Raw genomic sequence first — 13,275 nt, 5'->3', positions numbered from 1 at the left:
GGGAAGGTGTACTTAGTGTGGAAAATCAAGGTGTTTATATTTATTCTGTGGAAGGAAGTATATGTTTCCGTATGGCACAAGTGAGTCTGAACGCAGCCAAGACACAACTGACCCTAATTATGTTTAGAACTACAAATAAACTTGAGTCTTGTTTTGGTAATTTAAAATTGGCCATCACTTCATTAAAATAAAATAATTTTAATATTTGATCTCAGCCAGCCTCTCAAAGTCTAGACCAGGGGTCACCAACGTTTTTCCTTGTGAGAGTTACTTTTACAAAATGAAAATGGCCAAGAGCTACTCATTTTTGTAACAGTTATTTTCAGAGCTTATTTTAAACCCAAACAAAGCAAATATGCTTGTTTTACCAGAACATGAACAAAATGCTCGTGTCCACAACTCACATTTTGTATTTCAGAATGCATTTCTTTCTAGTATTCTCACATTATTAACTGCAAACCTGAATGAAAAGCAGGCTTGCGGGCACCTCATGTGGTCGTGGGGGGCTACCTTGTGCCCGCGGGCACCACGTTGGTGACCCCTGGTCTAGACAGTGTTATAATTACATCCGGACTCGTCTCCAGCCTCCACCTTTGATCTTGCAGTTAGGGCTACTTGTTTCATTTATCACACAACCTTCTTCTATCACACATTCTGACACACTGACAGGTAAGCAACCGAGTCCGAATGAGGTTTGAGTGTAATGAGTAGTAATTTAATGAAGATTAAGAAATATTTATGCTTCAGTGTGCCGCGGAAGCTGACAGTGCAGTGTTGCCAACTTGGCGACTTTGTCGCTAAATCTGGCAACATTCCAAACCCTCTTGGCGACGTATTTTCTCAAAAGCAACTAGCAACAAATCTACCTACTTTTTCTGACGTTGTTGCAGAGTTTTCTGGTATTTGAGGACTTAAAAGTGAAGGCACATATTGATCTGCAGTTTCTGTTCTCACTGAGCAGCATGCGCGATGCCACTGTGATGGTCTTGCCCTGTTTTGCGGAGAGGGTTCTAAAACCTGAATGGTTTTTAATCTTCATTAAATTACTACTCATTATACTCAAACCTCATTCGGGCTCGGTCACTTATCTGTCAGTGTGTCAGAACGTGTGATGGGAGAACAATGTGTGATAAGTTAAACAAGTAGTCCTAACTGCAAAATAAAAGGCAGAGGCTGGAGGCGAGTCCGGATGTAATTACACTGTCTTGACTTTGAGAAGCACTGGCTGGGATAAAATATTAAAATTGCATTATTTTGACAAAGTGATGGACAATTTTAAATGAACAAACTAAGAATCAAGTTCATTTGTAGTTTTAAACGTAATGAAGGTGTTTTTACTCACTTTTTTATCTCTCCTATGCGGTTCTGCTTTTTTCCTACAGTAGCTCTTACATCACATGCAAATAATAAGCAAATCAGTCGATGACTTCATCCAGCGACTTCTAGGACAACCAATAGCTACTTTTCTTACTGAGGAGTTCCAACAGTGGGGGCGGGGTGTACCTGTCAGCAGCACCCATTGCTGCTCAGTGAGAACAGAAACTGTAGAACGGGGTCACCAACACGATGCCCGCGCGCACCAGGTTGCCCCTAAGTACCACGAGTAGCCCGCTGGTCTGTTCTAAAAATAGCTCTAATAGCGCCACTTACCAGTGAGCTGCATCTAATTTTTTTGGTTGCTATTCTTGTTTAAATCACACTTGCATGTAAACAGGAAATGACAATATTGTCGCAACACTGAAGTTATGCTGATATACAGTACATGTGTGTGTTCTGGTTTCCAGGGGTGCCGCCATCTTTGATTACGCCCCAAGCGCCGGCACCTACGTTGTCACCATGGGTACCGCCACCTTTGTCATAGTACTCAGTAAGCCGAAGCCGGCATCTGAAGCTCCGAAGCACAGTCGAGCTCTGCCTCCTGTCGCCACATACCATCAACAGCAATGTCCATCACCTTCTTCTTGACTGTCAGGTGACTGCCTCCCTCACCACGTTGTGCCGCCATGACGTCCGGTTTTTCACTTCTGACACCAGTGTAACGTCTGCACAGATGCTATTAAAATCACGAGGAGGTGGTAGCTCAAGAAGCTCTTTATTGCAAAGAAATAATGGTTACTGTCAGTTAAAAACTCCCATAAAGCAACCAAAGCCTCATTTAGAGCTACGCAATTCTTGATTAAGAAAAAGAAGGCCTTTTCAGACGGGGAGGTTGTCAAAGAAGCAGTTATGCTAATTGCTAAAACTGTACTTGAAGACAAAAAATATGCAACTGATGTTCAACTGGGGGCAACTACAATGGTAAGAAGAGTGTTTTACATGTTTTACATGAGGGGTACCTACATGAGGCGTGCCTATTACATTGATCACAAGCTACCGGTAGATCACGAAGGTAGTTTGGGTCGATCTATAAATGCCGCTTTGTCGATATCATATGACATCAGTCAGCTGACATGAAGCTCCCCTCCTTGCTGTTGCTCCCCCGTGGCAATGGTGAACATACGTGTCAAACTACACACAGAGATGCAACTTTCATCTTCCGATTATGGATGAACTAACTGAGCAGTAAGATGCCTATATCGATAACAAAAGTTATCCATTCACTTGTGGCGGCTAGTTATGTAGAAAAAAAGTAAGTTGTTTGAGGGCTTTGCTTCACGTCATGAACTCCACTATAGAAATGCGTGTTTTTCTACTCTTTCCTTTCTTAAACTATTATTTTATGATGAATTGGAAAATGTGCTCATTGCTGAAAGCTTTTTAATATGTTGCCTTGACTTTGGCTGCACTGCCTTTTACATAATCATTTTCATTTCTTGTATATCGGTAATGTTTGATATCAAATGCTAACTGGACATATCAAACCCATCAGATCAGTCACATGACATACACCAGGTTATTCATCATGAATGTTAGCTCCAAGCCAGAAAATATGACTTGTTTGGCAATGTTCTTAAATATGTGCATAAATGTTAACTTACCTGCAGGGCTTGCAGGTATACCCACAGTCCTGAACAGCTTTCTTGATTTTTGACCAGATTCATCTGGAAAGAAAGAGCATACAAGGTGTACAGTTTTGGAAAACAATTCTGAATTGTATAAATAATGTAGTCTGTACTGAAGAGGTCTTCACTATAAGTCTGATTCCAACCTCCTTGGGCGTCTATGCTGCCTCAATGTAGGGAAGGTCACATCATCCTCTGTCTTCTTCGGTTTCCTCTGCCAGCTGTAGTTGTGGTTCTTAAGAACAAGACCAGTTGCAATTGTATAGCGCCCAAAGACGTGAACCGGCTCCTGACGTTCATTTTAAAGAGCCGGCTCTTAGAGCCGATTCGTTCGCGTCCGACACAGCACCACTACTTTTCCCACAATGCACTGCGCCAGACTGGTATTCTTTTCGCATCACGTGACTTCCGGTCTCTCCCTCTTTCTGGAAGATCCATGGGTTGGCAACGCGTCCTCGTGCTCAAAAGATTGGTCAGCATTTCATTTGTTACAGTTTTCGTTAAATGCATTTTTGTGTAAACGATTAGTGTGTGTGAGAAAGCTCGCAGTCGTGATCATTTTTAAGTGAGGGGAATATTTTTTTTTTTTCGTTTCAAGTGGGTCATGTTGTGATGAACGAGCTCATTAGTGCACCCCGTAGAACTAATGCATTACTTGTATGATTACTTATATCGCTTAACTGGACTACAAATGGGCAAAATGACTTATGAAATATGTAAAAACGCAAGTATTTATGTAACTGCTGTCCTTACCTCGTGGGATCTAGTAGCACGAGGCAGCCGACTATGTAGCTACATGCTAATGCAAACGGTCGCATTCCACGACGCTTACTTTTAATAATATTGATATTAGAATCAAAGAGCCCTGCAGACAAGTATTATAGATAATGTTGACTTTCAATTATGGTAACCCTCCGACAATGATGGTAGTATTGCCATTTTTGGTTATGCTAACTTAGCTTCCGAATAAAGGGCAGCACAAAGACATTTTCCCCTGTAGTGGTTGCAAATGTTTGACTTGTGCCAAATTGTTTTTTTTCAGAGATGCAAGATCTATTGGAAACGAGCAGCAGACGTGGGATGAAAGTAACACAGTATTATCCATCAATTTAGGTATAATGCATGTCCACCACATTTGAAATTATGCTTGGTGTAAGCCAGTGCTTCTCAAATAGTGTGGGTGCGTGAGGCAGGGAGTACTTTTAATGTTAGTGCAGACCTGCCAACAAGTGCAAATGTGTTGTACTCATGCAATTTGACTCTCCATTTTTTTGGTTTCGAGTTCAGTCTGTGCAGTACAGATGATCAGTTTCTCAATAGTATTTGAAATCGGGATTGGGGGCGGGGGGTGTGACAGAAAATAACTGAGAACCACTGGTGTAAGCCAAGAAGCCTAATGGTACATTCCAGAAACTGGGCATGAGTACAATTAAATCAGACATTAGCTGCCAATCCTACTTGCAAGGTTTCTGAAATGTAGCATCACATCCCAGCACTCAGTCAGCTGCCCAGGCGACGTGTCTGGCTCAGTGTTACAGTGCTGGAAGATGAAGCCTCTGCAAATGTTTCTCAGCTCTGCAGGTTCTGTTTTAGTTTCTGCCGCTGCTGAGCGGCTGCAGGGCGAGGCCCAACGAGAGTGGCCCATCCCGGACCCATGTCGGGGCGGGCCTAGTGCAGGGCCACACACACGTAATGCTGTTTTGTGTACATGTTTGTACACTGCTCAAAAAAATTAGAGGAACACTTCGAAAACACATCAGATTTAAATTGGGGGAAAAATGATCTGGGAGGAGATCCTCCAGGACACCATCCGTAGTCTCATTAGGAGCATGCCCCGACGTTGTCAGGCATGCGTACAAGCACGTGGGGGCCACACAAACTACTGAGAATCATTTTGAGTTGCTACAATGACATTTTAGCAAAATGGACCAGTGTGCTGCATCATTTTTTCACTTTCATTTTTGGGGTGTCTTTGATTTCCCCCCTCTTTAGGGTGATCATTTTCATTTCTATCAAATGATGTGGCATCATTTTGTTACTAATACATCACCCACTTATTATCAGGAAAGATATTCAACATCATTTTCCCCCAGTTTAGATCTGATGTGTTTTCAAAGTGTTCCTCTAAATTTTTTTTGAGCAGTATAGTTGAAATGAAGAATGATTTTTGAAATGTCCCGTAGGATGGTTTTGCAGCCGATGGTGATGTGAGTTGTCAACGAGGTGAGTCATCCATGGCTGGACTGCATTTTTGCCAAGTGTGCTGTGATGTCTTTTCAAACACATCATGCAGACAAAATATCATGGTGAACTTTAACCCTGAGCACACTAGATGACTCTTGGTGTTAATCTGCGTTGTGGACCACTAACTTATGGCTCATTTCTCTCCTGCAGGACATACAGTGGTTGACCTGCAGGTAGCTGTAGATGCCACATATCAAATGTTCAGGTGTGCAATATCTGCTTTTTTTTATTTGAAATGTACAACAGTGTACCCATACGGTAAACCCAATCTTGTACTGCCATGTCAGAGACCAATTTCCCTCTGTTGTGGAATCTTTGTATTGGGAGATAAATGTCAGGACTTTGGCACAGGTTTATGTAATTCCAGTTTACCATAACCTGACTGAAGACCTGAAACATTACGTCTTATCAATAATGCACGTGTTAACACCTGTGTTTTAAAGTAATACTCGATTTTTCTGTTATTGTAGTGTGACGTGTAGCCTGAGCTGAGTAAGTGGACACGACGGCGCCCTCTTGTGGACGTGACTGGAACTCTAGAAGCAACGTCACTGCATTGGAGTTTTGTTTTAATGAAACATAACACAATAAAACAACTTACCGTAAAATAGATTTAGCGTCATTTCATCATTTGCAGTTTAACTGCAGCACTTGAAATTTTGGTATAGGAATTGGATCATAGAAACAAAGATTTCCTCATTGCTCATTTTCACAACACTCTGTATTATAAGTAATATTTATTCCTCGTCTGTTTCCACTTTGATCATTATCTTCACTTGTTCTTTATGACGGTGCTCATCATTGTCAGTGTTCTCCATGAGGTGATGTAATGATGTGTCAATCAGTGATGGAAGGCTGCAACCCCGCAGCACATACGCACCATCTTTCTGCTGCCCTATCGTCCCGGGCTGGTGGATCTCCAGATCCTCCATGCTCATCCTGCAAATACAGCACATTTAAAAAATGAAGTCTGAACGTTCAGCAGATGCATGAGGACATCACTGACCTCATGTCAAAGGTGGAACCTTTGAATGCTGGTTTCAGACTGTCAGCTGCAGTGGACAATGTATAAGGGATTGAGAAATGTCTCTGAGCCCAATGCTTGTCCTTCTCTAGGGGAGCCAGGTTCTGGTACATATCATCCACCGCCAGCATGGACACCTGCAGGAAGCACAAAATGACACCAGTCAGCACCAAAACATCTCAGCAGCAGCAGATGTCTGAAAGAATGTGACATTTTGCAACCTGAAAGTTTCTGTCAATCAGCTGGTTGGTTTCAAAGTCATCGTCATCCTCTCCAAATGGGTTGATGATCAACTCTCCTACCTAAAATGAGACCCGTAACAGATGTTAGAACCTTTAAGTCGCCTCTACTGCATACATTTAAAGCACTCTGCTCTAAATGCTCTGTATAATAAATCATATAATAAAACATTTGCACACTCAATATTCCTGTAAATAATGCCGTAATTCTATGGTTCTTATTTAACTACATCAATGCTTCTGCTGCTGTTTTTTATGTTTATATATGACTATATAGTCTACTTTTCTTTTTACCTTTACATACTGTACTTATTGCTGCATGACAGCACATGACAAAACTGTTGTGGGTTCTCTTCCAATTATGAAAGAATATTATTTATCTTGTGCCCAGTCTTGCAATTGTAATTGAAACAAAAAAGTGAAATACTGTAGTACAACATTGGCCACCGATACTACATCTCCCAGAATGTACTGTATTGCACTGGCAAGTGTTGCAGTCATGTGTCTTTCACCTTTCTGTTATGTGTGATACCGCTGATTTCGTTTCTGATCCGATACTGAGTAAAACTCAGGCTGGTATCGTCAATACCGACCCGAAGCAAGCGATTAGTGTGAAAGCCTTTGACACTAATCAGCGCTAATATAGTTTGATTTAATTATGTTTATTTGTAATTTTAACTACACAAATCAATGATGATTTTAAACCAGGTACAGTCGCTCTTCAAATAAACAACCGTGCGTCTGTGTAAAACTTAACCTCACACAGGCTAGTTCGCTGTCACTCAAGATAGTTGCGTTCAGCTAACTTGCAGTGGTTATGTAGAGTCAAAATATTTGTAACTTCTTTATTAAGTTGATGCTTAAAAATCTATGAAGGTACACTGCAGTCAACCAAGTGATTGTTTGTGGCTCAATATTAATTTTATCAGCCTTGTTGGTGTCATTAATACCATGTGTGTATACTGGGCATTTCAATTAGGGGCCCCCTAAAGATCATATTCTAGAACTTTGACCGGACCGGACTGGACCAGGGCTGCCTGGCCTCACCTTGAGCCATCCGGCGTAGAAGAAGAACTGCAGCAGTGTGAAGACAGGCACATACAGGTCCAATTTATGGTCCTTGTAGCCTTTGTCCGGGTTGAGGAACTGGCGGCCAATGACAGAGAAGGCGAAGAAGGAGTAGACGGCTAAAGTTACCACCTGGGGAATGACAGCGAGACGGCCAGTAAGATGTGGGCGTGGTCGTGTCTCATCCACCTTGATGGTATTTCACCTGAGTGTAGACCAGAGGGATGCTGATCCAGTCGTAGTGGAACAGGAGGCTGCACTTGGCCCTGTAGTTGTTTAGCTCCTGCATAAGAAAGAATACCCGAGTTGAACTTTAATCACAAGTTGTTGCTTTTTAATGTCAACTTGCTGATAAACCAAAGTGAGTCACATCCATGAGGAGTCTCAAAGCAATGTCGTCCTTCACACGACCCTCCTCTCTTGCTCTGGACGCCAGATTAGCGAACCAGGTCAAAGGCATCCAGTACTTGTTGAAGTCCGAGTGCAGCGACTCAAATATTTTTAGCTCGTGTGACGTCATGAAGCCTGGACACAAACATTATGTGACAGCTGGGGATGGACATCTGACTCAATGTGCTTGATGTTCCTTGTCTCTTGTTTCCTGCAGGTGAATCCGAGGTGCTACCTACCAGCTTCCACCACATGCTCCAACGTGGGGAAGCGCTTGTGAACCCTGGTGCTGATCGAACGCAGGATAAGAACCGAAGACAGGTTGGCGCATCTCATCAGCGTGCGGCGCAGCAGCCGACCCCTCTCGTCAGTGCCGTGGACGTTGCCGGAAACCACCATCATCAGGTTGTCGGGCAACGGGAAGCTGGTGTATTGACCCCACCAACGGTTGAAGGCCAAAGTCACATAGAAGCCTGGAAAAGTCATTTTTTTTTGTTTTTTTTCCCACCCCATGCTGTTGCAAGTATACACGTTCAGTTCAATAGTTTGAACTTGCACACACTTACAAAACTTACAGGACACTTCATTAGGTACACCTGAGCTGATGCTATTTTGGTGACCTCATTTAGCTGTATACTGTAAAAAATGTAAGCAGAATTAAATGTGTGTGAAACAAAGAGAAGGTTACGACCGTTAGCCAAACCTCGCCTACAGGAGGTGCAATGTGTTTTTTGTCCCGGTCGGGGAACACTGGACCTGCTCTACACCCTTGCACGCGTACTGGAGGGTACTTGGGAGTTTGCCCAACTGGTCTACATGTGCTTTGTGGGCTTGGAAAAGGCATTCGACCGTGTCCCTCGCGGTGTCCTGTGGATTGGTGGATTGGTGGTGCGCTACTACGTGCCGTTCGGAGCAGGAGCCTGGTTTGCATTGCCAGCAGTAAGTCGAGCCTGTTTCCGGTGAACGTTGGCCTCAGCCAAGGCTGCCCTTTGTCACTGATTCTGTTCATCATTTTCATGGACAGAATTTCTAGGCGCAGCCAAGGCGTCAAGGGAGTCCAGTTCGGTGGCCTTAGGATCTCGACAATGTGGTCCTGATGGCCTCATCGGGCTGTGACCTTCAGCGTTTACTGGGGCAGTTTGCAGCTGAGTGTGAAGCTTCTGGGATGAGACTCGGCACCTGCAAATCTGAGGCCATGGTTCTCAGTCGGAAAAGGGTGGATTGGTCCCTTCGGGTTGAGAATGACGTCCTGCCCTAGGTCGAGGAGTTCAAGTATCAAGAGTTCAAGAGTCTTGTTCACAAGTGAGGGAAGGTTGGAGCGTGTCTCACAGCTGGCCTGGGAACGCCTTGGTGTCCTCCCGGAGCTGCAGAAGGTGGCCGGGGACCGGGAAGTCTGGGCTTCCCTACTGAGACTGCAGCCCCCGCAACCAAATTGTGGCCAAATTGGCGACAATTTGGTCAAACAAGTTTTATCATACTTAGTTTTGAAAAGGTATCATTTTCCATGTATTTTTTGTATTAAATTTCATTCGGTCAGCATATCTGTGTTCTCTCCACATACCTAGCACAAAAAGAACGGGGATGAAGCTGGTGTTGGTGAACTGGTCGCAGTATAGGGCGATGCGCTCAAACAGATCCTGCTGCTTGGGTGTGAGCATCAGCCTGTGTGGTTGAAGGCAAAACAAAAGTCATTCCTTTGCAATACGTCTCAATACGGAGGATGCGGTGTCTCACCTGTAAAGCACGCTGAAAAAGACATAGACGCCGCAGAAGAGGAGGAACTCCTTGTAGAGCAGCTTGTAGATGCTGCCCTTCCACCTGAACAGCACCTTGGTGAAGCCACCAAACCTCACGTTGGCCACCTCCAGGGTGTAGGAAACTGTCATGTCTGCAGATAAGGAGGGTCATCAGCCGTGTGGGACACATTCAACTACGTGCTGCCTCACCTGTGGTGCTAGATCACCTGAAGAGCTGAGTGATGATGATGAAGAGAAGAGCCTTCTCGTCCTCCTTCTGTGTATTTAAAGGCTCAACATGTTGATTTATGACCTGGGAATGTTTGTCGGGTTACCTTCCTCAAAGGGCACAAATCTTCCTTATCAACATTTCTTTCATTGGTTTGTGTGGCATGTAGATCATAAGGTACACTATAATATCATGTCATATTTGTATGTGGCCCGTGGCAGATTCCAAAAACACAACTGCAAAAATGGAAAACACCAGCGGTAACCTCATAAGGAGAATAAGGTCAAAATATAAATGTATTCATATAAATATGTCATTTTTAGAAGCATAAAGTTGAAATATATAAGTCATAAAGTCATAATATTATGAGAAAAAATGTGTCATCTTACGGGAAAAAAGTCATCATTTTAGGACACTAAAATTGTAATATTGTGAGTAAAAAACACATTGTTTTTTGAAGCATAAAGTTGAAATACTAAAGAAAAAAAATGGTATTTTCTAAAAAAAAAAAAAAAAAAGAAATTGCAAATTTAGGAATATTTGGTTGGGAAAAGTTATACTATTATGAGAATGAAGTCAAAATATTACGGGAATAAAGTCATAACATTACAAGAAAAAGAAAATGTAAATGTTGAAATATTTGAGGAAAAAAAAGAAAAACCAGTATTAAAAAGTGGTTAAGGAGAAAAAGTTCCTACTAATACAGTATACCAGCGGTCACCAACGTGGTGCCCGTGGGCACCAGGTAGCCCCCCACGACCACATGAGGTGCCCGCAAGCCTGCTTTTCATTCAGGTTTTCAGTTAATAATGAAAGAACAGTAGAAAGAAATGCATTCTGAAATACAAAATGTGAGTTGTGGACACCAGCATTTTGTTCATGTTCTGGTAAAACAAGCATATTCGCTTTGTTTGGGTTTAAAATAAGCTCTGAAAATAAATGTTACAAAAATGAGTAGCTCTTGGCCATTTTCATTTCGTAAAAGTAGCTCTCACAAGGAAAAACGTTGGTGACCCCTGCTGTAGGCTTTTTTACATATCTTACAAGGCTGAGGTGCAGGCTGTTTTTTCTTGAAATATAGATAACTTCTTATCATGTCGACATTACAAAATATCAAAGTTGCCCGAGTATCGTTTCATTTTTCGCTATGCGACCCTCGATGGAAAAAGTTTGGACACCCATGATCTACAACGTTTGAACTGGGGATGTAAATCTCTTTGTGATAGACAATTCGATTCATACACATATACACAGATTCGAAAACGATATATTTTAAAACCCGAATGGTTCAATATGATTCGATGCGGTGTACAAACTTTGATTCAATTAAATTCTACGGGTAATGTTTGTTGCTGTAGATGTTAATCTTTCATTATAAAATAAAGATACCAATTATATGGAAGTGGCATTCTTACAGTATTTTCTAATGCATCATATCATATCAATGGATCAATATTTTACATTCTATATTTTATATCTATATTTTTCTACCTGTTACATTTGGAACATTTAAGGTTTAACGTGTCTTAATGTTGCACGGTGATTTAGCAGTGTGGTCATATGGTCCGTCCCACCCACATCTTTTGTCTTTTGTCATGGGTCGGGCCGCTCTCAGCTGCCATGTTTGTTTTTCACATGCTCGTGTCCTCTGTAAATCAGCCTCTCTTTGCTGTGGACACAACGTTTATGGTACCACCTCAACCCCTCCTTTGGACTGGTGACAGGACATAATGTCAACGTCTCGCTATTGCTTTGGACTGATCATCTCTGTTATCATTTCTATGGCCGTAGTTTGGAGTAGTCGTGATAAATATGATTAATGCTCATGGTCGAGATAGTCAAGATAAGCTTCACCACAAGAGAAGAAATTCAGTAATGTTTTAACACTTTCAATTATTACTATAGATACACTGTAGTAGTTGGTATCAGCTTTTTCAGTATGATCATGAGCTGGACCAACTGAGCAACACAGTCAATCCTTCGTTTATCACTGTTAATTGCTTCCAGCCCCGACCGCGATAAGTGAATTTAATATTAATGAATTTAATTTCACAAAACAGCCTAACGCCGGGATTTGGATCCCAAAGATTCACTACACTTGAAGTGAACAAAAAATGTTTAATACAGAAAAAAATCGCTCCACAGGAGGAAAAGGGCACAAAAAAATGAGTCCAGTAACAAAAAGACAGGTTTCTTGAGACGTCATCTGTACTTCTGTGAAGAAGGTGTGGGGACGTTTCGCTCCTCATCCGAAGAGCTTCGTCAGCGAACTAATAAGTGCTGGTAGCTTAGGCCTTAAATACAGTAAGAGTGGGCGGAATTGGTGTGCCAACACCCTCCTCCTATTGGTTCGTTACACTAAGCCTGGGCGGAGTAGTGGTATAATCCTATCCTGTTATTAACACCTCCGATAAAAGGGAAGTGTCGCTCCCTGAATTGGGTATGAACGACTCTGATACTGGCTTGTTAGCATCTATTGTTCTGGCTCGGCCCTGCCTTCACCTCATTTGCAAGACTAAGAGCTGTGGGTTTTGGTCTCAGTAACCTGCTGAACACAGGGTCCAAATTAAACCTCAAGCCACCATTCCGATTCAATGACGGGTTCTGTTGTTTGACAAAAATAGCTTCCTTTACTCCTCTTTCAAACCATCTGTTTTCTTTGGCCAAAATCTTTACCTCGCTGTCCTCAAAAGAGTGATTGGTAGCTTTCAGGTGTAGATGTACTGCTGATTGAGGACCACTAGCATTGTCCCTGCGATGTTGATAAAGCCTTTTTTGGAGCATTTGCTTAGTTTCCCCAATGTAGTGCTCTTTGCATTCCTCATCTTTACAGTGGATGGAATAGACCACATTGCTCTGTTTCTGGTTTGGAGCCTTGTCTTTAGGATGCACTAATTTTTGTCTCAGGGTATTTACTGGTTTGAAATAGGTAGGAATTTTGTGTTGCCATAAGATCCTCTGGAGTTTTTCGGAGACCCCAGCTACATAAGGGACTACCACTCCTCTCCTTTTTGCTTCTGTGGGCTTTTGGGTTTCTTTCCCTACTCTCTTCTTTTGACATTTGTTAAAAGCCCACCGTGGGTACCCACAGGTTGAGAGCGCTCTCTGGACATGTTGTGTCTCCTTTTTCTTTCCCTCAGCACTAGTTGGTATTTGTTCTGCTCTATGTTGGAGGGTCCTAATAACCCCTAGTTTATGTTGTAGTGGATGGTTTGATTCAAAAAGCAGGTATTGGTCAGTGTGTGTGGCCTTTCTAAAGACCTCTGTAAGTAGCTGTCTGTCCTTTCCTATAATTACCTTGCAGTCTAAGAAGGCTAGTTGGTTTTCTTTAGTGTCCTCGCGA

At 42.4% G+C, this 13,275-nt stretch overlaps 1 protein-coding gene and 1 long non-coding RNA gene across 2 annotated transcripts; one reads left to right on the top strand and one right to left on the bottom strand.

Moving 5' to 3' along the window:
• The first annotated feature begins 3,380 nt into the window (after window positions 1-3,380).
• On the top strand, window positions 3,381-5,856 carry LOC129177064 (uncharacterized). The gene is made up of 5 exons (XR_008569568.1): window positions 3,381-3,474; window positions 4,045-4,115; window positions 5,186-5,225; window positions 5,397-5,451; window positions 5,717-5,856. It is a non-coding gene; the product is annotated as an uncharacterized LOC129177064 (long non-coding RNA).
• Window positions 5,857-5,983: 127 nt separating this feature from the next.
• best4 (bestrophin 4) lies at window positions 5,984-9,853 on the bottom strand. The gene is made up of 9 exons (XM_054769037.1): window positions 9,702-9,853; window positions 9,529-9,629; window positions 8,207-8,440; window positions 7,948-8,102; window positions 7,783-7,860; window positions 7,557-7,709; window positions 6,492-6,572; window positions 6,253-6,407; window positions 5,984-6,185 (listed from the first exon to the last, which is right to left on the bottom strand). The coding sequence occupies exons 1-9, from the start codon at window positions 9,851-9,853 to the stop codon at window positions 5,984-5,986; spliced, it is 1,311 nt and encodes a 436-aa protein (XP_054625012.1).
• Between the last annotated feature and the right edge of the window lie 3,422 nt (window positions 9,854-13,275).

The sequence above is a fragment of the Dunckerocampus dactyliophorus genome, chromosome 2 (assembly GCF_027744805.1).
Source record: "Dunckerocampus dactyliophorus isolate RoL2022-P2 chromosome 2, RoL_Ddac_1.1, whole genome shotgun sequence".
In the NCBI taxonomy this organism is placed as follows: domain Eukaryota; kingdom Metazoa; phylum Chordata; class Actinopteri; order Syngnathiformes; family Syngnathidae; genus Dunckerocampus; species Dunckerocampus dactyliophorus.
Note: the sequence above shows the minus strand (reverse complement) of the source record. Positions and strands in the feature narration are given on the sequence as shown.

Excerpts from the sequence above, each read along its gene's own strand:
- best4 (XM_054769037.1), bottom strand. The coding sequence starts at position 9,853 with ATGACAGTTTCCTACACCCTGGAGGTGGCCAACGTGAGGTTTGGTGGC. Across the intron at positions 7,861-7,947 it reads CTTTGAGACTCCTCATGGAT|GAGCTAAACAACTACAGGGC; the intron begins GTGACTCACTTT and ends TTTCTTATGCAG. Across the intron at positions 6,573-7,556 it reads TCTACGCCGGATGGCTCAAG|GTAGGAGAGTTGATCATCAA; the intron begins GTGAGGCCAGGC and ends GTCTCATTTTAG.